The sequence below is a fragment of the Ictidomys tridecemlineatus genome, chromosome 4 (genome assembly GCF_052094955.1).
Source record: "Ictidomys tridecemlineatus isolate mIctTri1 chromosome 4, mIctTri1.hap1, whole genome shotgun sequence".
Classification (NCBI taxonomy): domain Eukaryota; kingdom Metazoa; phylum Chordata; class Mammalia; order Rodentia; family Sciuridae; genus Ictidomys; species Ictidomys tridecemlineatus.
The window spans coordinates 148,746,272-148,769,658 of NC_135480.1; the positions used below are offsets into that span (position 1 = coordinate 148,746,272).

Below are 23,387 nucleotides of genomic sequence, written 5' to 3' on the forward strand. Positions count from 1 at the left end.
GGAAGGAAGGAAAGACTTAGAAGTCCAACAATGGGCATATTTAAGTAAATTAAGACACCATGCTCTATTGTAGTCACATGATTTCGGTTGGGGAATACCCTCTGATTCAGAGTTTCCAGAAGGGTGTTATTCATCATCTAGAATAGGCTTCCCCAACTTAGATCCCAAAGATGGTAGTATAGCAAGGATCCAGAGCATTCTTAAAAGGTATATAGCTCAGCTTGTGATGGGAAGTTCTTTTAATGACAAAGCAATTGAAGTTTCACTATGTCGAGGAACTTTGAGGAAGTCACAAAAATCCACAATTTAAAAATATATTTCCTATTATACACACATAACTACTTTCTAGAATAAAAACCAAAGCCTTAATATGAGTCTGTTGTTTACCGTGTGTATGTTGTACCAAGGTATATCAAGTAATATCAAAATGTTCAGTCACCTTCCAAAGGTTCTTATTAGAACGGGGCAGAACCTGACAGTAGACTTTACTAAGATGTCCTGGAGTAAGAACGAAAGAACCTAAAATCAAAGACTAAAATCTTTGTGATTTCAGGTGTTTGTTTATTTTAAATTTTTGAGATATAATAGATTTTAAATCTTAAATTTTAAGATATAATAGATGTAAGTTTATTTTAGTTTTGGACACTGTTTGTTAAGAGTAGTTAAGTTAGATTCTTTTTTTTTTTTTTTACACATTTTTGGCACATATAGTTGTATGCCGGATTTTTGTTACATATTTATACATGCACGCAATATAATTATACAATTTGGCCAATATCATTCCCCAGTATTTCCCCCTTTCCCTCTTCTTCCTCCCCCATTTTTTTTTTCACTATAGTATGATGACTTTAATTTTTTAGGATAAATACTGAGTCGTGGTACTGCTGGGTCATAGGGTGGTTCCATGCCTAGTCTTGTGGAACTGCCATGCTGATTTCCACAGTGGTTGTACTAATTTACAATCCCACCAAAGTGTAAAAGCGTTCCTTTGTCTCCACAACCTCTCCAGCATTTATTACTGTGTTTTTGATGGCTGCCATTCTGACTGGTGTGAGATGAAATCTCAGCTGCAGTTTTGATTTGCTCTAATTGCTAATGATGCTGAACATTTTTTTCATGTGTTTGGGAGGCTTTGTAAAAAATTTTTTTCTTTTGACAATATATTTCCATTCACTTGTTGAGTGTTGTTCTTCACGAAACCTTACTTACTTACGGGAAAAAGCGGGGCTGGAAAGTTTCACTTTTCGTTTCGTTTTCATAAATATTTATCCCAAGAACCCAGCTGACAGGGAAAAAGCCCACACTCACCTAGTGGAATTGCCCTGGGGCGGAGCTTTGTGCCAGAGGGCGGGGACGCCCTCGCTCCCGAGTCTTTAGAGCGCACACGCTACATCCCCTGGTCGCTTAATCCTGGGTACCGGCTCCCCGCGCAGCCAGCCACGAGTCTCCCCACCCGCAGGTAGGGAGCGTCCTTCTCCCGCCCCGCACCCACTCCAGGTGTCTCTGGTCGCTACTGGAGGCATTTAAAAGACAGGGTCTTTGGGATGGAGAGAGGAGAGGGAAATGGGAAGTGTGATACTTGGTGGTGCAGCAGAACTCATTTGTATGGTAGAGTTAAGACCTAAAACCAGGCAATATATCTGGCCTTTTGACAGTTGCTATTGTTTTGCACTAATGTCAATCTTTTATGTGAGTGCATGTGCATGGATACGATCCTGAGAGGTAGCTGGGTCTAGAGAGAAATTACTAGATTGGAAACCGGGACATTTGGCTTCTAGTCCAACATTAAGTTATCACTTGTAATATGACTCAGGGTAAGTCATCCCACCTTCAGCATCTCCTAAGGTCCCTTCCAGTCTTGAGATCCAGGATGCAAAGGCCTAAGTTTCTTGCTGTATCTGCTTGAAAGATCAAAGGGAATCCTGGAGGAAGAGTGGAAGAGCCTAAGAATTAAAATGCTAAGACATTTCTTAGACACATTGACTTTGACCTATGTCTAAATTCAGTTTGGGGTTGCTTTAAAACACAAGGAGTAAAAGTACCATTGTTCTAACTAGTTGTTGTTATTGTATATTTAACTGTGAATGCTTTTCTATGAATTAAGTAGCCTTCTAAAATATTTTTTAATTGTTGTATTTCATGGTGCTACAGAACCAATATTACCCTCCCATTGCTGAACATAATGGTTATTCATAGGGTTCACTACGCTAGCCATTCACCAAACCATTGCACATAAGTCTCTAGGAAATTGCCAATTTTTGCCTTCAGATAAACTGTTAGAAGTGTAAATAGTCAGTGTCTTGTATATTTGAAAGACCTTTTCATGAATATTTAAAAGTGCTTTCCAGAAAAGATGTACCAGTTGACAACGATAGTGGTCAACAATATATAAGGAGAACTATGATACTCGAAGAAAAAACAAAAAGTAGATTTTTTTTTCGTGGAAAGTGAGGTAGAAGCTACATGATAGCAGTCAGAGTATGGTCTTCCACAAAGCCTGAGAAATAGCTTGGGGGTTTGAAGTCGCATGTGGAAAATGTACAAGAGTGATTCAGTGTGACTGGGGCAGGGGGATGAGGTTTAGTACAGTTTAATAGAGCTTAAAAATTTACTAAAGATTTGATAGATCAACTCTCTTAGTCCTTGCTTTTACTTTTGAGAAAGAAAACTTGCATTGTTGCATCTTTCTCATAGCCGTCCTACCCTGGGAAGATAGAGACATGGTATCACTTCCTTGGTGTTGTACTGGACTTCTCCCAGGGGCAAACCCACTTCCCCATCCTGAATGAGCCCTTGTTTCTTCCCCAGGCCACATTTCATTGCTCTGTGAAAGTGTCCACTCTTGTCTGGGAATTCACACAAGGTCAGTTTACCTGAAGAAGACATCATTGTTCTCTTGGATCAACTACTCTCATGTGAGTTTTAGAGATCAAAGAACATGTTTATTTACATGGTCTCTTTCCTCCCCCTTTTCTTCTCCCACTCATGATAGTTGCACTCCAAGGGAACAAAGCCTTAGAGGAGAAGGGATGATGAAGAATTAGGTAAATATCAAATCTAATCCATCACCTTCAGTAAACTTTAATTGCATCTAAAATTTCAACGAGATTCATTAAAGGATTAAAACTCCACCAGAGTATGCCATAAACATTTTCAAAATTAGTTGTAACCCACAAGTGAATTTAGTGTCTCTCTGTTTTATTCAACAGTGCTTTGCTTGTAATTAGGGGTATCCCAAATCCTCTACTGCCTGATAAACATATTTGTGTTTATAATATCACATTAATATTTTAAAATTGTGCTATAATCAATACTGGCTCAATGAAAAGACACTCAGATGCTGCAGCCTCATTTTTGCAACCTTTGTGTCCTCAAAGGATTAGTTATATTCCTGCTTCTTATCTGCAGTGTAGCTGGAGAGGAAAGAAATAAGAATTGTGCACCTTGAACTTGCAAGAGGATGATTCATTTTATTTTTAATATTTTCATATATGCATTTTTAACATGAAAGAAACATGTTAGCATAACTATACAAAGAAGTTATCAGATAATTCCCAAAGAACTAAATGATAAACAAACCCACAAAAAATTCAAGTTCTACTATTCAGTAATGAAATTAGGAAAAAAATTTTAAATAATGCCAGAGGTGGATGAATATACTATATAATGGTACCAATTTTCAGAATAAGAACCAAGAAAATATTTTTTTCTCCTTGATCAGCAATTCTTTTGGGGGAAATCTGTCTTTAGGGGCTAACCTGGGGCCTGGCACATAATAAACACTCAATAAATAGTTTCTGAATACACAACACTTGTGATTTTTTTAAATTGGCAATAATTTGATACCTAAAAATAAATGAATAGAATGAGACTATTAAATAATGTATATGAATATCACACACCAAATGGAAAACATTTTTCATAACCTTCAATAAAAAATTAATATTAAATGTATGTTAACATTCTCTTCTTTTAAAGATTCATAGGGAAAAAGACTGAAAGAAAAATATTTTCCTGAAATACATTGGTCACAGAGTTTCTCAACCTTGGCACTTATTGTTTTCTAGGCCAGATATGTCTTTTCTGCAGGAATGCTGTCCTGTGCTTCAGAGCAAGTTCCTGGCCTCTCTCCTAGATACCAGCAGCAACTCTCCTCTGCCCAAAACCCGTTTTGACAACTAAAAATGTTTCCAGGTTATTACTAAATGTCCCTGCATGACAGTGATAGAATAGAGGGTTTTCTCCCTCCTTTCTCTTTTTTCTGTAATGTGATTATATCACTTTTATAGTGAAGAAAAACATTAGATTAATATCCTCATTCTACCTCAATATTTGGACTCCATTTCTGGGGTTCTTCCATTATACCACTTTAGTTTGCCAAAAACTCATCATTTTTTTTTCTGATAAGAAAAGTAAAACCATTATTCATTTGAAAACTCAGAAAAACACTGATGAAATCAATCACAATCCCATTTATCCTTTTCTTCCTTTTAAAAACTATAAGTGGGTGAAAACTTACTTGCCTTCCCTCTAATTTCACTCATAGATATGATCATTGTCGGTATTTTGGACACTTCCTATGTCTAAAGACACACACACACACACACACACACACACATACTTTTTATTTGTTGAACAAAAATGGATTTCTGCTTCATATACTGTTCTGAAGTTCCCTTTCTATGCCTCCTTTTGCAAAAGCAATACATATACATGTACTGAATTCTATCCTTAATGGTATCATATCAACAGAACAAAATTTATTTAACCATTCAGACCATCTAGGGTAATTTTTTTTCTGTTTGGAGATATTATTAACAATGCAATGTCTTTACATATATTATTGTATGTATGTGTTTGTGGGATTGTATGATAGACTTTTAGGAGAGTAGTGAAAGGTCACAGGGACAGATACATTTAAAATTTCAAAAAAGATTACCAAATAGCCCTCGGAAAAAAGATATACAGCTTCTCCTTCCCACCATTGATGGGCAAGAAAGCCTATTTGTATATGTCCTCATAAACACCAAACATTAGTAATCTTTGTAATTTTGGTCAAGCTAATAAGTGAAAATGATATCTTATATCCTAAATGTACATTTTATTGGTGCCATCCTTTCCTATGTTTACTGGTATTTTTTAGTCTCTGAGCTGTATGTTAGAAATTATTACTTGTTTTACTCTTGGGTTACTGTAGTTTTCTTATTGATTTTTAGGAGCTATTTATATATTGGGAACATTAATCTTCTGCCTTATATATCTGTAGCATTGATTAATTTTGTGTGTATTTATATAGAGGTTGGAGAGATACTGACTTTCTTATCAAAGTGTATAAATATAACACAAAAGACAAAAATGTGTTAATAAATAAATAGCATGGCTGAAATACCACAAATTTGTCTTCCTCCCCTACTTGAATATAAACTCCAAGAGAAGAATGACTTTTCTTTTATATTCATTGCCATATCTCCAGTTCCTAAAATAGTGCCAATCACAGAAGAAGTGCTCGATCAATGGTTTGCTGAATAAAAAAAATCAGTAAAACTTTAAGCGAGATGATAAAATGAAGAAAAGACTCTGGGAGAGTGACCATGAGATATTCATATCTTAACATAAATTGACCAACTCTCTCATCTTCCCATCTCTTGTTACTAACAAATTCTGTTTATTGAAAGAGTAGGATTTGTAGTTTGGAATAAGTGAGAGGCATAAAAGATTTTGAGGGATGCATCTGGCCTACTTGTTATAATAGAGTGGAAGTCTTGAAGAGCCAAAGGTTAAAATGAAAATATTTAGTCATAGAAGGAAAAGAAAAATATTGGAAGGTGAGAAGAAGAAGTCAAATTTTCCTTACTTTGAAATTTTTGCATAAGGCACATTTGAGTTTCTAGATAAGTTACCATGCAGAAAACATGAAATAACTGAGAGGATTTGGGCAAAGTATTTTCTTCTTGGCTTTTGTTGAGTGTACATTACAATTTACAATTTTCTTCAGGCCTGTAACCAAATTTAAAGATGCTCATCACAGTAACTCTATTCACTTGGCTTTATGCAGTTCTGTGCTATTAAATAAAGATATTTAACTTCCAAATTCCCCTGCTATGGTTCCACACTTAGACATCAGTTATCACCTGGTTATCAGGACTATTTCACTTAGAACTGCCAAGTGCCATCCTGTTGTGCTATGTGTTCAACTGTTGAATAAAGCAGTCTTCTTTTTGTGTTTTCCATAACTAGGTCATTGCAAAAAGATGAGGATGTTTAATGTCTTTATATTCACATCCTTCTGTCATTTGCTGAACGGTAAGACACCAAATCCCTTCATTAGGTTCTGTATTTTAACTATTTTAACCATGAGTTAAAAACTTAAATAATAATTTTAAGTGGACATAATTTGTATAGAGAGAACAGTCTACTTATTTCATTTTAAAAAAATCACCTGTGTCATTGTATAAAGACAGACAAACTGAAAGAAATAAAATTCAATGATTTCCCATGAATAACTTATTGAAAATTTCTAGAGAAATGGCCTATACGTACATTATTTGCTTGTATTAAACAAAGCCAGGATCACTGTTGATATTGCTTATGACCTGCTTTTCCTGATGAAAATATTCTAAGAAAGAATTTTAGTGTGTATCGAAGTTTTAAGGGTAACACAGCACTGGTAACATACTGGGGCCCTCTCTAAATTTCCATACCCACTTACCTCTGACCAGAGAATGGATCAAAAATGTAGGGGAGTAAGAAGAGAAGATTATGAAATCTACCACTCAGACTGTGTTGAAAGCAAAGGACATTCTGGGGATGTCGATGTGAAAATAGGTCTCTGTGGTTATAAGTTCTCCATCACCTTATAATATTTTTACAGGAATGTATGTTTACAAATTGCGGGGCAACTTGTTTAGCTAGTTTTATAATTGTAATGCAGGGATCAGAAATAGTGTCCCAAAACATGTTTCAAGCCCACTGGATAAAACATGTATTTTAAGGAACTAAAATCCTTAAATATAATTATCCTATAACTCACCAGATAAGGTGATTGCAAGCCCTCTACCCATTTTGTAAATGTTTTAAGGAATTTTCTATGTTCTGAAGATTTGCCATCTTTCTTTTCAGCCTTTAGTATCACTGTTCCCAAGGACCTGTATGTAGTTGAACATGGCAGCAATGTGACAATCGAATGCAAATTCCCAGTAGAAAAACAACTAGACTTGGGTTCATTAGTTGTCTACTGGGGAAAGGAGGATGAGGAAATTATTCAGTTTGTGCATGGGAAAGAAGACCTGAAGGTTCAGCACAGTAGCTACAGGCAGAGGGCCTGGCTGTTGAAAGACCAGCTCTACCAGGGAAATGCTGTCCTTCAGATCACCAATGTGAAATTGCAGGATGCTGGGGTTTACTGCTGCATGATCAGCTATGGTGGTGCAGACTACAAGTGGATTACCTTGAAAGTCAATGGTAAGAATTATTGTAGATAAAGAAAGCTAAACCTTAATGAAAAACATATCCCAAGTGTTGAGAGCTTATCATTCTTAGAAGTTCAGACTTAATTTCCAACAGAATACCAGCAACCTTGGGCTGGGGATGTGGCTCAAGTGGTAGCGCGCTCACCTGGCATGCGTGTGGCCCGGGTTCGATCCTCAGCACCACATACCAACAAAGATGTTGTGTCCACCGAAAACTAAAAAATAAACATTAAAAAATTTCTCTCTCTCTCTCTCTCTCTCTCTCTCTCTCTCTCTCTCTCTCTCTCTCTCTCTCTCTTTAAAAAAAAAAAGAGGAAACTTTATTTAAAAAAAAAAAAAGAATACCAGCAACCTGTTCACTAATTTATTCATATACTCATCTAGTGAGTACTTCTTTGAGCACCTTTTATTTGGCAGTCTCTGGTGATCCAGAGTCAAGTAACACAGAGCCATGTTATACGGTATGTTCAGTTTTCCACATAATAAATTCCCAGTTTTTACTTTTTTATTATTATAAAAGCAATACATGTACCTGCAAATAATTTGGATGCTATGGAAAGGAATAAAATGAATTGCAAAAGCTTCCTTCCTCCCTTTACCACTATCTTTTACAGCATGCAAATATAGTTAATACTATTTGTATATCCCTTTGGAAGTTATTTTTTATTATTTTAATTCAATCGCTGTTTTTTAATTTTATTAGGTCTGCTGTATTTTCCTTCCTTGGAATGTCTGTATCTCTCAAACCCCAATAAATATATTTAAAACAAATCCCATAATTAGGTTCACATTCAATAACAGTTTAAGCCAATCTATGAAGGCAAAAAATAATCACATCAAGTATAAAGAAAGCCATTTGTCCCCAGAGATGCCAACAACTCTGATCACCAAGCATGTATTTATTTTAACAGTGTATGTACCAGTGTTATCTTGGAGTGTTAAAGAGGAACTATAAGTGTTAATTCCTGAGTACTGACCCATAACTATGTCATCAGGTCACTAGAGTTCAAAGTATTGGGTTGGTACTAGCTAAGGGAAGGAAAGCACCTTAGCTGACCACTCTGCTTTCACTGTTGAGTTTCATAGAATTGAGAGGTAAAAGGATCCCAGGAATGAGCAGCTAATCCAAACTCCCACAAAGAACAAAAAAACCCCAAAGGATCTTCTATTTCTGGTTTGTTTGTTCATCAATCTGAAGGTCCATGATATAAACAGGAAAATTTAGATTTATTATGAAAGATCACTGATAATTATAAATTCAAAAATAAAATTATTAGTGATTAGGAGAAATGCATCCATTTTATGGCACATTACTGGGTGTCTGATGCTGGCTTAATTAATGCTACTGATGTTAAGAAAATGTCACTTGCCTCATGAAGTAGACTTGATTTTCATTATGTTTCACCATTTGCTTCTCCCTCAAGACAGTCATGGGAAAAAAAAAAAAACTTGGGATATGGTTGTTTAAATCGTCAACTTTTCTTGGGTTCATCAGCAATATTAGGTATCTATTGTGTTCAAAGGCAATTAAATAAATTGGCAAGCTTTAAGCCATAAGCTTGCTAGATCTAGGATGGGGTGAAAGAACATCAACCTGGCAGTCAGGAAGAAGGAAGCATAGAGTTTAAGTTTCTGTTTCCAAAGGTCTCTGATCAGCCTGTCAGGAGGATGCAGGCAGATGGCTGACTTTGTAAATGAGAAAGAGTTTATACCAGGTTATCTGTGGCTCTATAATATCTCTTCAACATAATAAAAGATCTTCTAGCACTGAAGGTTTTTCCTAGGAGGGATCCTTGATGGAGCAAAGCAAGTGACCAACCAGATTTGAAACCTGGTTTGTTGAGCCATTCATCCCAAACCATCTTGTTATTTGCATACAGGAATTATGTTTTATAAATTAGCCTCTCATCCCAAACCATCTTGTTATTTGCATACAGGAAGATGAGTTGAGCTAAAGCAGGTCTCAACATTCTGTGTTGAGAACAAGCCAGCCACCAAGCTTCAGTTGCACTGAGGCACTGCCACCTGTGGACATTTGGTGGCTAGCTTGCACAATTTTACAACCTAAGGAAATAGAACTACTGAGTCACCTCTTTATGCAAATGATTTCACAGTAATGCTCTTGGACTTCTCTTCCCATCACTGCAAATATGTGGTAACACAGCTCCCCACAGGGAGTTTACTCACCACGGGGCTTTATAAGTGAAGCATTTCAAAAGTGAAATTTGGAAAGGTTTGGTTTTGGATTAACTCAATTCTTATCACTTTGGGTGTTATTGCACCTTTTGTGAACAGGTTATAATATGTGGAAATTTATTTCCAATGGTGTTCATCAGGAACTGCCACAAGAGTACACTTCAGTATTAAAAGAGGAAGAGAAGCAGCTCTACCGGTACTACTGCTAACACTTGGGTAGCACTTCTATGGGTTAAGCTCTGTATTAAGCTTTTTTGGCTAATCATTTCATTTAATCTTCAACATGACTCTTGTCTAAGGTGAATATTTTTCACATTTTACTAGCTCTGAAATTTGAATGTGTACTTTTGATAAGTATCTTAGATTCAATGATATGTGGCATTATTCTTCCCATTTTAAGAATGGGGAAACTGAGGGCTGAGAAATCAAGCAATTTATCCAAGGCCATCAGACTAGTAAGTGGTAAAACTGAGTTCTAAACCCAAGCAGACTGGCTCTAAAATCTGTCATTAATAATCATGTTTTTCTGCCTACCTTTATACCTCTGGCATGTGTATCAGGTTGTATGACTTCAAAACTACTTTGAACTTTTCTTAATCTTGATCAACCAACATTAGCATAGTGCTCTAGATCTAGTAAACCAGAATTCAGCAAAAATTGTAAAACATTTTAAACTAATGTGTGTATAATTATAAAGAATATACTTTGTAGTAATATATAGATTGTATTATAAGGAATTGACATTTTAAAAGGCAAAAAGGATGACTTTCACCAACTTCATATGGTACATGATATGTTCTAGGAATATACAAAAATAGACACTTCAAAAGGTAAAGTAAAATTACCAAGCAATACTTTTAATATCTTGCTAATTGAGATGCTTCACTCATTAGTTTATACGGCAAGGCATAATGCACCTTAGGGTAAAATTCATCATTAGCAAAGGTAGACAGTCTTGATAATCTTGAGGATTTTAGTCCACACTTTGTCAAGTCCAATTAGGTCTTTATTGTTTTAACCTCATAAAGTAGTTGATTAAAAAAAATCCCTTCTGACATTTCCTTTTGGTTTGTATTTAAATTACTAGTATTATCTTCAATTCTTGGTTTCTTTGTGGAAAAGTTTTTAATTAGTTGTTCATTTCATGAGAAGATTAGTTAAAAGTAGATATTAGAATTTGAAAATCCATAGTAAGTACAAACTGGGTCCCCATTCTCCCTTTGGTTTTGTGAAAGTCCTCTTCCTGTAAGACCCCTGTGTGGCTGACTGAGACCCAGTGTCAAAAAGCAAAGCTTGTGAAGCTTAAATTATTTTTTTAATTGATATGACAGAAATGTGTGTAAGTGGAAGTTCTAGCATTTTCTTCCCATACCTTCACACATGTGCCCCACTTTAGGGACTAATGCGCAGCTATGTACTCAATCCTTGTGGAGTGAACCACTCATTTGTTGGCTCTTAGGGCTGCATCATATGTGTACTTACTCCTCTGTGTGAAACAGCATCCTTTTTCACCCTTCTTCCATTTAAAATGATAATAGAAGTCTTAAAAAAAAAAAGGCAAAAGAATTTTAACCCTAGTATTTATCACTAACAGTAAGTTTAGGTTGAAATTCTAATCACCCATAAACCAAGCTCTGTGCTATGTGAACTTGATCCTGTTATGTTAATAGCAGTTTGTGAAGTATAATCAGTGGATTCATTTTTAAGTGGTCTTTAAATATGACAGATAAAAGATGGATGGCCCAATTATTTTTGTGTTTCAAAATCATAATTATATTGATTTTATTGGTTGTGATTTCCTTGATTTAAGAGCACCAAAACATCACATCATTATTTATTTATTTTATTTTATACTAATTGCTTTGTTAAATCTCTGTGAAAGTATTATATCACAAAGCTTTTGTTATGTCTTTGTAAAGAATTGGAGAGTTATAGATGATTAGTTGTTCATTAAAGTATTAGGTATAAAGCAATGGTTATGTCAACAGAATTAAAAATATGTTGATGTACTTGTAATGAGTAAACATGAGTATAAATCTTATGCTATATATGAGCATTAAACAATCTACTAGAATAGTCAGCAGACTGAGTATCTTAATCCTAAAAAGTTCTCAAACCAATTATCTTAAAACTAATTAGACTTTCTGCCATGAATGTAATAATTAAAAGATGTACTAAAATAGCAAACATAAAAAAAAAATTTTTAAATCATATTATGGTAACCCAGATGGGATCCTAGAGCAGGAAAAGTACATTAGGGAAAAGTTGGTGGAATGGAATAAATGATGGAATGTGGTTAATAGTGATGTACTAATGTTGGCACTTCAGTCATAGCAGTTGTACCAGAGTAATGTAAGATGTGAATAATGAGGGAATCTTGGTAAGGAGTATATAGTAACTATTATTTTTACAACTTTTTTTGTAGATCTTAACCCATTCTCAAATTTAAAAATGTACTTAAACTTTAAAAAGGGTCACTAGGAACAAGTATTAATTTTCACAAGTGACATAGTATGTCTTTTCAAATCTAACTTCTGATCATTGACTCAAAGTTGAACAAGTAAATGACTATCAAAATCAGTTTATTCGATTAAGTCTAAGGTATAGTGCATGCTAGCTAGAAAGGTTCATGTTTATGAAGACAGCTTTACAATAAAACAAAGGAAATATCCAGGATTAAATTTAAGAAGAAACAGAGCCCTTTATGAAAGCTATAGCATTTTGCTGGGAAAAACATAAAAATGTGAATAAATAGACATTTCATATTTGAATAGAGAGACTACTTGTTTAAAGATGACAGTTTACTTTAGTCTATATTTTAGTTTGAGTTCAATACATATATTAACATAGTTTTTAAAATTTTTTATTTGTTCTTTTTATTTATTCATGAGAGTAGAAGGTATTTTGACATTCATACATGGAGTATAACTTCCCATTCTTGTAGTTGTATATGATGTGGAGTAAAACTGGTTCATGTATTCATATACTAACATGATTTTTCTAGCAAGACAGTTGTTTCTTAAAGCTCAGACTTGGCCTGTGCTTGAATAGAAGTGTTGAGGTCAACAGGCAGGGCTTCCCTACTGCTAAGAAAGCTGACCATTAAGCCTATTTCCCTGAGAATCAGCCTGCATTGATGGTTTCTAATGTAGACAACACCAAGATACATGTCTAGAGAAAACCTTGACTTCTTTTTTTTCTCATGACGCAGCACCATACCGAGAGATCAGCCAAAGAATTTCTATGGATCCAGTCACCTCGGAATATGAACTAACATGTCAGGCTGAGGGCTACCCTGAGGCTGAAGTCATCTGGACAAGCAGTGACCACCAAATCCTGAGTGCTAAAACCACCATCACCAAATCCCAGAGCGAAGAGAAGTTTTTCAATGTGACCAGCACACTAAGAATCAACACAACAGCTAATGAGATTTTCTACTGTACTTTTAAGAGATTAAGTTTCACAGAAAACAATACCGCTGAATTGGTCATCCCAGGTAATATTCTGAATGTGTTTACTAAAACATGTCTAACAGCTACCATTATGCCTGCTCATCATAGTCATTCAGTGATGGTTGAATGAATGAATAGCATAGTACTTACAAAATGTATGCCATTATGCTATTCCCTCACTTCCATGCATCCAAGTCATAATGCTACTTAATACACATTCAGCAAATATTTATGGAATATTCCCTACTTGCCACGTAGTATATTAAGGTTTGGGTATTTGTAGAAGAATAGGACACTGTTCATACTATCCAGGAAACAGGTAAGAAAAGAGGCAATCCAGTTGTATGTTGGAAATGCTCTTGTAGTTGGGACATCAGGAGGAACCTGAGAACAATACTCAATTCAGGACTTGTTTTAGGAATCCAACGTCTAGCATATCAGAGCTGCTCCCTTCTCTCCACAGTTTCTGGGCCAGGAAGCAAAGGGAATGTACTTTTTTATCTTACTCCAAATGCGCCTCTCTCAAGCTATTCTGTGGGTTTTCAACTCAAGACATCCTGGTTGGACCATAGAATGAAAGGCTTCATGTCCCTGGGTAAATTACTAGACTTTTGTGGGTTCCACATTCCCTGAAGGGGGTATATAAATATATATAAGGCAAGGTTTTTGAAGGGGAAAAATAAGCTATAGTATATGCAAATTATTTGAGACCCTGTGAGCCCAAATTCAAGTATTTTTATTCCCACTACTCAGCAGAAGTAGGTAGAATAGGAGACAGTGTCTAATGAGTCTTGGGCCATTTGAATAAGTGAGGAGGATAAGCATGATGATTAGTACAAACCCAAAGGTGTTCTGATGAGAAGTGCTTTTCATTGCCCCTTCCCTCTGTAGATGTTGACAGAAAAACTCCATGTACTTCAGAGAAAACTACTGGAAAATTGGATAGAAAAGTCAACCCATTTGAAAAACCAATCCAGGGTGCTCTTTTAAACAAAAAGAGCCAAAAGGCTTTAAAAAATAGAGATGTTGTTTCTGGGATTGGCCTTCAATTAAGAGCTTTATTAGTGGATTCCTGCCATTTAAAAATTGTCTTATGACAACTTATTTGTGTGGCAACTTGGAGTAAGTCACCTAACGGCTATGAGTCTGTTTTCTCAACTGCAAATTGGGGATTTTTTCTTACCTGGTATGCCTAACTTGTAATGTTGTTTTGAGACTCAAAATATGTATGAACAGGCTTTATAAACTAACAGGCTTTATAAACAAAGTCCAGCTGCTGTTATGACTTTAAAATTCGAAATAGGAAGTTAGGAATCACGGGTCTCAGCTGATAGTGAGGTTAAGCAAGAACAGACTTATGGTGAAAGAGGAGTTAGAAGTCTCCAAGCATTCATGTGCTGTGGGACTCCTTTAGCCCCTGCATGAGGCTGCAGACAGAGAAACTGGTGAGAGAAACCAATAGTGTCCCAAAGTGTTCAAACTTGGGAAAAAGATAACAAGTATTGGTCCTTGATCATGACCATGGATGTGGGGAGGCAGAAACTCCTTGAACAGTGCCAGTTGGCCTTCCAGGTTCCACAGTGGGCCATCCTTGCCATGTACAGTAGCCTTCCAACTTCTATATTAAAGAATGTAAGACAAAGTAACATAGTGCATTCTGCCATTTGATATTGAGCAGGCATTCCCTGTGGTACTATGTAAGCACCACACAAGAAATTGCACCTCACAAGAAATTTCTTAGCCTTTCCATTTTGTAGTCTGGGTAAAGGACTTGCTGGAGATCTCAAAGCTGTCCAGTGGGGCCAGAATTAAGTCCCAAGTCCATCTGTCCAAGTCCAGACCTTCTTCCACTTCTCATGCTACATCTATTCTCTTGTCAGAGATATCTCATCATTCTAGCCACTCACTAGCCAGGAGCTTCAGGATTTAAGAAAATTAACCTGAAACTAAATAAAATTAAACTTCAAGGGATGATTATTTCCCTGACTAGTTCCCATGAAAATTTTCTCTTTGGTCTTATTTTCTTTTTCAGAACCATCTACATTACTTCAAAGGACTCACTTTGTGAAGCTGGGAGCTGTACTGTTTTGCTTTGGTGCAGCATTGACAATCCTGATCTGCTTAAGAAAAAATGGTATTTCTTTCATTGCAATGGTCTCCCCTAGGGATGTGAAGTCTGTGAAGGTTTCATTGTTGCCACAGTGACACTTAATAGGCAGAGCCAGAGATGCTGGATGTCCTGCATGTATAGGACAATCCCCATCAGGGGGGATCTATCCCACTCAGAATGTTAGAGTACTGCCTTATGCTGCTTTCCTGTTAGCTTTCCCTCTCAGGGCCCACTTTCAACTCTGCATATGGATTTTAGCTTTGCCACTGAGTGAAACTGTGTATTATCTCTTCCTTCAATGCTGCTCATTTTGCTACACCTATATTGAAGGGTGGCATTGAACCCTGTAGTTGCATTTTCAAAGGGTGAGAGTTGAATAATGTCTGCAAGGAAACTGGCTTGGTTTTGCACGGTGGCACCAAGATATCTGACTGTTAATAGCAATCACAGTGAAGCTGAGTGGAATTGCCAGAAGATTAGGTGTATAGTGGCAAGAGGTAGAAGAATGGGCATGTATGGAGGCTGAAGAAGACTCAGTGTTATGCAGCTTCTTTCTACTATGCAAATAACCACAAATTTATAGAAGAGAATGTACTTAAATTCCTGTTGGTTCCATTGAATTTGAGTCTTATATTAGTTACAACATTATATTGAACTTGTTTCTTTTTAAATTTTTTTTTTATTTTTTAGTTGTAGTTGGACACAATACCTTTATTTATTTATTTTGATGTGGTACTGAGGATTGGACCCAGGGCCTCACACAGGCTAAGTGAGCACTCTACTACTGAGCCACAATCCCAGCCTTTGAGCTCATTTCTGAGTTTCCTAAGAAATAAAGAGTTCCTTCTATAGAGCTATATATTTACCATGGAGTATATTGCAAGATTTCTGGAGGAGAGTGTTACATAATTTTAAAAATAAATTGCATGTGCTTATTTATTTACACGCCCATAGGAATGATTAAAATGCAAGAAAATGAGTATATTCAAATAATTTCCTCCTAAGATGATTCAGAGTAAACACTTCCCCCCAATACTTTGAGATTATGTACCGAGAGATCCAATGATGATGTTCACATAGAAGTGTCTGATGTCACATAGGGAAGTAGAATATGAAGGGAATTCCAATACTCATTTAGAAATTCCCCACAGCCCCCTAGGAGGGCGGGTGGACCTGGGAAAGTATGTAACTGAATGAGTACAGATCAGTTATTTTCAAAGAGTAGGCCCTTAACAGAACTGAGACAGTTAGCCAGAATATATGGGTCAAGTTTCAGTAACAGAGAGGTATCGAGATGGAATGGATTTGCACGAGGAAATGATTATTACCAACTTGCATTTTGAATATTCCCTTGGAGAAAAGATTAGTTGGCATTGGGAATGGCCAGAAAACCAATAAAATGCCTCAGAATATAGTCCATTTCTTTTTAAAACCATAGAAATGAAAGTATATACTCCTAAAGAAAATCTAAGAGCAAAAGTATATATTCGAAACTGCGGAATTAATTAATCTCGTGGGTTTGGAGTTTGGAATAAGGAAATTCACCTAAGTTTCTAGGGAATAAAAATGTTTCATAGGAACCTGGAGTTTAAACTTTAGTCACTGTGTAAGGTACGGTGTTGTACTACATGAAAATGAAAATTATTTCTCTTTCTTCAGTGAGAATGCTAGATGTGGAGAATGGTGGCATCCAAGATATAAACTCAAGGAAGCAAAATGGTAAGAATGTCATAAAGAATTGGGAAATTAAAGGAAAATGAATAAAAAAACTAAAGTAATAACAAGGAGAATTCTGTCCATCACAGTCTCCCCTCCTTTTGGAAAAGGCTGGTTGTTGGAATTGCTGGTTCCTCTTTGCCTCACAACTCTAAGAACTCCTTCCATTCTGAGGAGGTTTAGGACTGACCCTCCATAGGAAAGAGGAGACAAGAGGGGAAAGGAGAAGGCAGCTTCTCTTCACTAACCTTCTTTTTCCCTGCATCCCATCATCTCCTGCCACAGGGGACCATGTTGACTTAAGTGAGTGGATAATTAATTCTACAGTGTTGCATACCAGGCACTGTTAACTGATGAGTGTGTGGTATATAGTGTCTCATTTAATCCCCTTAACCCACACACCAAAAGAATGAGAAAATTCTAGTATTCTAATACTAGAATTATCTCCATTTTAGGGCAGAGAACAGAGGTTCATGAAGGTAATTAAAAATACCCCCAAATACACAGCTTCTGACCAAAAACCAAGTTTGTGGGCCCACTAACCTGACCATGGATCCTTACTCTTCACCTATCTGCTTCAATTCATTTTGCTACAAATGCCTACATTTATAAAAGGGCAGAGAAACCTCATCCAGCTGGTAGAACTTAAAACAATTATATCAAATCTTCTAATTCATTTTAATGTAGTTAGAAACAACATTTCACAATGAGCCCAAGTTTAAAAAGCCCAGGTAGGTTTCATCAGGTGGTTAATTTGCGCTGTAAAGCTAATTAGTCTACGTGTGGGTCATCCTAGGGAACTGACCCTCCCAGTTTGCTCAAAACTTGGGGGTTTCTCGGGACATCAGACTTTCAGTTTTAAAACCAGGACATTCCCGAGCAAACCAGAAGTTAGTCATCTTTTATCATTCAAGGGTAATTGAGCATAAATGTAATCTGCCTCTTTCTCTTATTGAACACTGATCAAATGGTTAGAAAATATGAGTTTTGTTTCTTGCCAATTTCTTGTTTTTCCAGAACCCTGACCCCATGCAATTAATATACTGTTATCATTCTTCAGATACACAGTTTGAAGAGACGTAACCAGCATTGAAAATTACATTTTTCAAGCAGGGATTCTTGGCCTGTTGTTTGGGAGTTCATGGATGAAAGGGCCTATGGGATGCTGCTGATGATGTTGGAATTAAAAGGCCCAAATATTGAAAATGGAACCTGGGGAAAGAAGAGGAGAACAAAGAAAGATGGGAGTAGAAAGGGGAGCCTGGAAGGAAACCTGGGCATTTCAACATAAGCTGAGAGACTTGTTAGTGCATGTAAAAGGGACAAAGAACACTTCTGAATGAGGGTCTCCAAGCAAACCATCCATCACTCATGCTAGGAAAGTGGGTTGAGGATCCCTGATTTCATGGATGTTCTTGCAGAAGTGCCCTTTGCCTCTCCTTGTCTTCTCCACCTCCTCGTGTTGCAACGGTGTTGAAGAATGAGTTGTTTCTATTTATTTTCAGTCTGAGGGGGTCTTGTCATATGACTGTGGTTATGAATGATTTCTTTTGAAGACATTCTAGAGTAGAAGTCAAAATTTTGTCACCAAACTCTATACTTAACTGCTTGTTTGTGTTCAGTGAAATATCTAGTATTTGTTAGATACTAGTATTCTCTGTAACTGACATTACAAATTGGAAGCATAGAAAATAAGCCATTGGTTTGTATAGGATTTGACCTTATATAACTTATTGATATTTTGTTTGACTTGACTAATCCTATTCTCAGACCTCAGGGGTCTGCTGCAAAATCTGTTCTCTTTAAATATCAGATTTATAACTGTGTGGTACTATACACACATGATCTCATATATTCCTGTCATCACAACCACTATTATATCCATTTCGCAGCTGAGGAAGCAAAGAGATTAAGTAGCTTGTACACAGCAGTAAATAGCAGTATTCAGATTTCCTCAATTTATCTGCTGTCCTTTTGGAATACAATTTACATCTCTATTTTAAGAAATATGTTTATTTAAAAAGTGTTTAAATATCTTTGTATGTTACATGTGCCTTGCATTGGGCCAGGCATTGAGTCTACAGAAGTGAGCAAGACAAAATATCAGTTACATAAACATTATAATAAAGCAATTTTTAGATTATAGGAAGTCAGTATTTTTTTTTAAAAAACTGTGGAAAATAACTCTGGAATTCCTTTTCTAGCATTATATTTATCCCTGATATGACTTTACCATACTTCTCTATGTAGTGTGTGGTATTTTTAGCACCTTCTTTTCATTTTTTCTCCATTTATGCTTATTTTATGTTTGCACAAAGTGATGCCCATGGGTTCTCAGGTTACAGTGAGTCATTCCAGAGTCAATTCAGCATTGAAGGGCAGAGTTGTTTTGTTGTTGTTGTTTGGTTTGGTTTGGTTTTCTACTGAGGATTGAACACGGGGCCCTGCAAGCTCTCTATCTCTGATCTGATCTGCATCCTCAGCCTTTTTTATTTTGAAACAGAGTCTTGCTAAGTTGCAGAGAATGGCCTCCAACTTGCAATCCTCCTGTGTTTGCTACCTGTGTGGTTGGAATTACAGGTATGTACCATTGTACCTAGTAATGGCCTTATTATTAACTCTGTATGCAAGAAACAAGTCAAAAACTTTTAAAATATGTTTTCTTTTTTTTTTTTATACCAAGGATTGAAATCAGGAGTACTTAACCACTGAGCCACATCACCAATCCTTTTTATATTTTACTTTGAGACAGTGTCTCACTAAGTTGCTGAGGGCCTCCCTAAATTGCTGAGGCTGGCTTTGTACTTGCAATCCTCCTGCCTCAGCCTCCCCAGTCTCTGGGATTACAGGCATGCCCCACCACACCCTTAGTATAAATTCCACCTTGATGTTGCACTTGCATAATTACATGTTATTTCTGGAAATCCCAGCAAAGTACCTTGGCTGCTGGCTACCCTAAACCCTTATCTGCACCAGAAAGGGCCCATTTTCTCTGCTTAAACCCTTCAATGTCACCATCTTTTATTCCTACATGGGCCTCATAAGATATTTTTTTCCAGAAGCGCTGAGATTCAGATGACCTTTCAAAACTTTTCCTTCACTCCCGGCAATTTATTAGCATCTTCTTTGTTTTGCCACGTGTCAATACTGAAGAAACAGAGTCTCCAACAGAACCCCTTATGTTATATGTTTCTACTTATTTATTTATACAATAATTTGTGTGACAATGTCCTTTATTTGATACAAAGACTGTGGATGAGCAAGACATTCATTTGTTCCATACATTCACTCCATTCCTAAGTCTCAACACCTCATGGTGTTGGATTTATAAGCACTTTAACCCTGTTGTTTTGTGTTTCATTGTAAATTACATATGCAGAAATGTCATCTAATTCTATATTTTATTGTCATTGTTTGTACTTGCATTAATTTAATAAAATATTTATTTTGTTTCTCATTATGCTAATATGTCCATTGTCTTATTTTCTTGGTGTTGTATAAAGCACTTCCAGTTTTATCTACCAATAGGAAAAGTTACTTGGAATATCTGCAGCCCTCTTCATAGATATATTGAATGGATGGATGGATAGATGATAGATAGATAGATAGATAGATAGGTAGATAGACAGACAGATAGATAGATAATAGATTCTGGGTTTACACAGTATGTTCTTTTTTGGTACCAGGGATTGAATTCAGGGGCACTCGACCACTGAGCCACATCCTCAGCCCCATTTTGCATTTTTTATTTAGAGACAGAGTTTCATTGAGTTGCTTAGCACCTTGCCATTGCTGAGGCTGGCTTTGAACTCACAATTCTCCTGCCTCAGCCTCCAGAGCTGCTGAGATTATAGGTATGTGCCACCATGCCCAGTTTACACAGAATCCTACATAATGTTCTTGAATCCTACATAATGAAAGAAATCAAAATAATTCATTTTTTAAAATAATTCACTGAAAATTTTTATTTTCTTTCTAGTTTCTTTTAGGACAAAACCAAGACAAAACACAAATTTTGTTACTCTGCCAGGTGCAGTGGTATACACCTGTAATTCCAGGAACTCAGGAGGCCAAGGCAGGAGGATCACAAGTTCAAAACCAGTGTCAGCAACTTAGCCAGGCCCTAAGCAACTTAGCCTGCCTCAAAATTTAAATAAATAAATAGGGCTGGATATGTGGTTCAGAAGTTAAGAGTCCTTGGCTTCCACTCCCAGTACAAAAAAAAAAAAAAAATCTGTCATCCATATTGAAGATCTGAGGGAGAGAAGATAGGAGATAAGGAGGGAGACTCAAGAGGCATATGGAAATCAAGGGGCTTTCCTCCCAGAGTACACCCTTCTCAGATCTGTAAACATGATTTACAAGCTAAAGCACATGAAGCTAGATGTATTTCAATCTCCAGGTTTTAAAAAGGAACTGAGAAACCTAGAATGAGGCCAAATTGAGGATGAAGGTCTTAAGAATTGAGTGGGACCATGAAAAACATCTAGATTTTAAAACAAGATATCATTCAAGGAAGAATGGGTCTTTTAATGTGTCATCTCGTTTGAGTACTTAGTCATCAAATTCAATTTAATGAGGCTTTTGATCATTTCTCTGAATCGGAGGTTTTTAAAGGATGATGTTGGCTATTTCTAATAATATACATTAGATTCTTCGTTTATTTTCCAGTACTGGGGATTGAAACTGAGGTCACTTTACCACTGAGCTATATTCCTAGCCCTTTATTTTATTTAAGACAGGATCTCACTAAATTGCTCAGGCTGGCTTCAGACTTGCAATCCTCCTGCCTTATCCTCCCATGTAGCTGGGATTATATGCACATTCCCTAGTACGCCCAGCAATATCTCACCATTTTTATCTGGGAAAAACATAAAGAAACAATCTTCCTGGCTGGCTTTGGTGATCATAGTTACAGCCGGAATTTTGTGACATTGGGAGGGTTTGTGTATAGAAAAGATAACCTGAGAGCTGAAGATGGAGCTCAGTGGTACAGTGATTGACTGACATATAGGAGACTCTGGGTTCAACTCCTAGTGAAAAAAAAAAACTTAAAATGAGCCATAGCTTTCATTAAACTTTTCTCCAGCCACTTTTCAAGCTGTGGCTGTCTGCCATAAGCAGGTAAATATATTTTTATCTAAATATTTTAGAAAACTTACAGATTATTGCTATTTTTATTTTTATTATTTTTATTTTTTTTAACAGGGTAGGGGGAAACAAGGGAGTGAATCGAGGGACACATAACCACTGAGCCACCCACCTCCCCAGCATCTTTTCATTTTTTACTTTGAGACAGGATCTTGCTAAATTGCTTAGGGCCCTATTAAATTACTAAGGCTGTATTTGAACTCACAATGCTCCTGCATTAGTGTCTATAACTTCTGAGATTATAGGCATGCACCACCATGCACAGAAAGATTATTACTATTTTAAAGCTGAGAATTCAGAAATGACTTTGCACTATTGATATCCCTGATCAAATTTGTGAAGACAGATTATCCTGTTTTTAGAACTTTTCCCTACCCTAGGCTCCCAAAGTTTCAAGAAAATTTTTATAATAAACCAACTTACCCCCTGTTGTAATTTAAAATACCCAGAATCATTTACATTTTTAAGGAAGTCAGTTTTGAACAAATGAAGTAAGTGTAAGTGAGTCTTATCATTAATTAATTACGATGATTATTACCATTTGGTGAATGTATACTGTATTCCAGGCACTGTGTTTCATGTATTATCTCATTTAATGCTATGTTCTGACAGGGAGTTGTACCAAATAAAGGCACTGTGTTTGCCTGGAGAGTCAAATCAGGAACATTAAATAAACTGGAATATTTGAAAAGCAAAAAAAGTATATAGTGATATTACTTGGAAGTTTTAAAAACAGAAGTTCTTTTTTTTTCTTTTTGAGAAAAAAGGAAAAAGAAGTTTTATTGTTTTGCTAGCAAAGGAGAAACACAGGGGACTCCTGTCCCAGAGACTGTGATTCTTCCCATCAGCAGGAACAGAGGGAAAACAAAAGTTCTTATTATCATTCTTGCTAAAAATTTACTTATATCTTTTCTCCTCAATACAAGAACATAAAATGGCCATTTATAAGTAATGCATATAAAAATAAGACATTAATTTTGAATGGGCAATAAGTGGCCAAACAATGGCTAAAATATATGGTTCTGAGATTCATAGTTGTGAAGCTATCATATGTAATATCCAGTTGTCACCAATCTCAGGTCTGATTGTGAATTCTAAATTAGAAAATTGCAGGAAGTTTATAAATCCATTTCAATCCAAGGAAGTGTTATCACTGAAAACAAATTTCCAACTTCCTCCTTCCAGTCAGTGTGACCTTTCTAGGAGGTCTCTTGCACAGGATGAGAGCTGCTGGGTATGGTAACACACACCTCCTGCTAACTCAGGAGGATACAAGTGCAAGGCCAGCCTCAA

At 36.3% G+C, this 23,387-nt stretch overlaps 1 protein-coding gene across 1 annotated transcript; it reads left to right on the top strand.

The window, feature by feature from the left end:
- The first annotated feature begins 1,332 nt into the window (after positions 1-1,332).
- Cd274 (CD274 molecule) lies at positions 1,333-20,404 on the top strand. The gene is made up of 8 exons (XM_005327958.5): positions 1,333-1,459; positions 2,809-2,915; positions 6,238-6,303; positions 7,120-7,461; positions 12,877-13,161; positions 15,150-15,251; positions 16,887-16,946; positions 18,004-20,404. The coding sequence occupies exons 3-8, from the start codon at positions 6,252-6,254 to the stop codon at positions 18,024-18,026; spliced, it is 864 nt and encodes a 287-aa protein (XP_005328015.1). The 5' UTR covers positions 1,333-1,459; positions 2,809-2,915; positions 6,238-6,251; the 3' UTR covers positions 18,027-20,404.
- Positions 20,405-23,387: the final 2,983 nt, after the last annotated feature.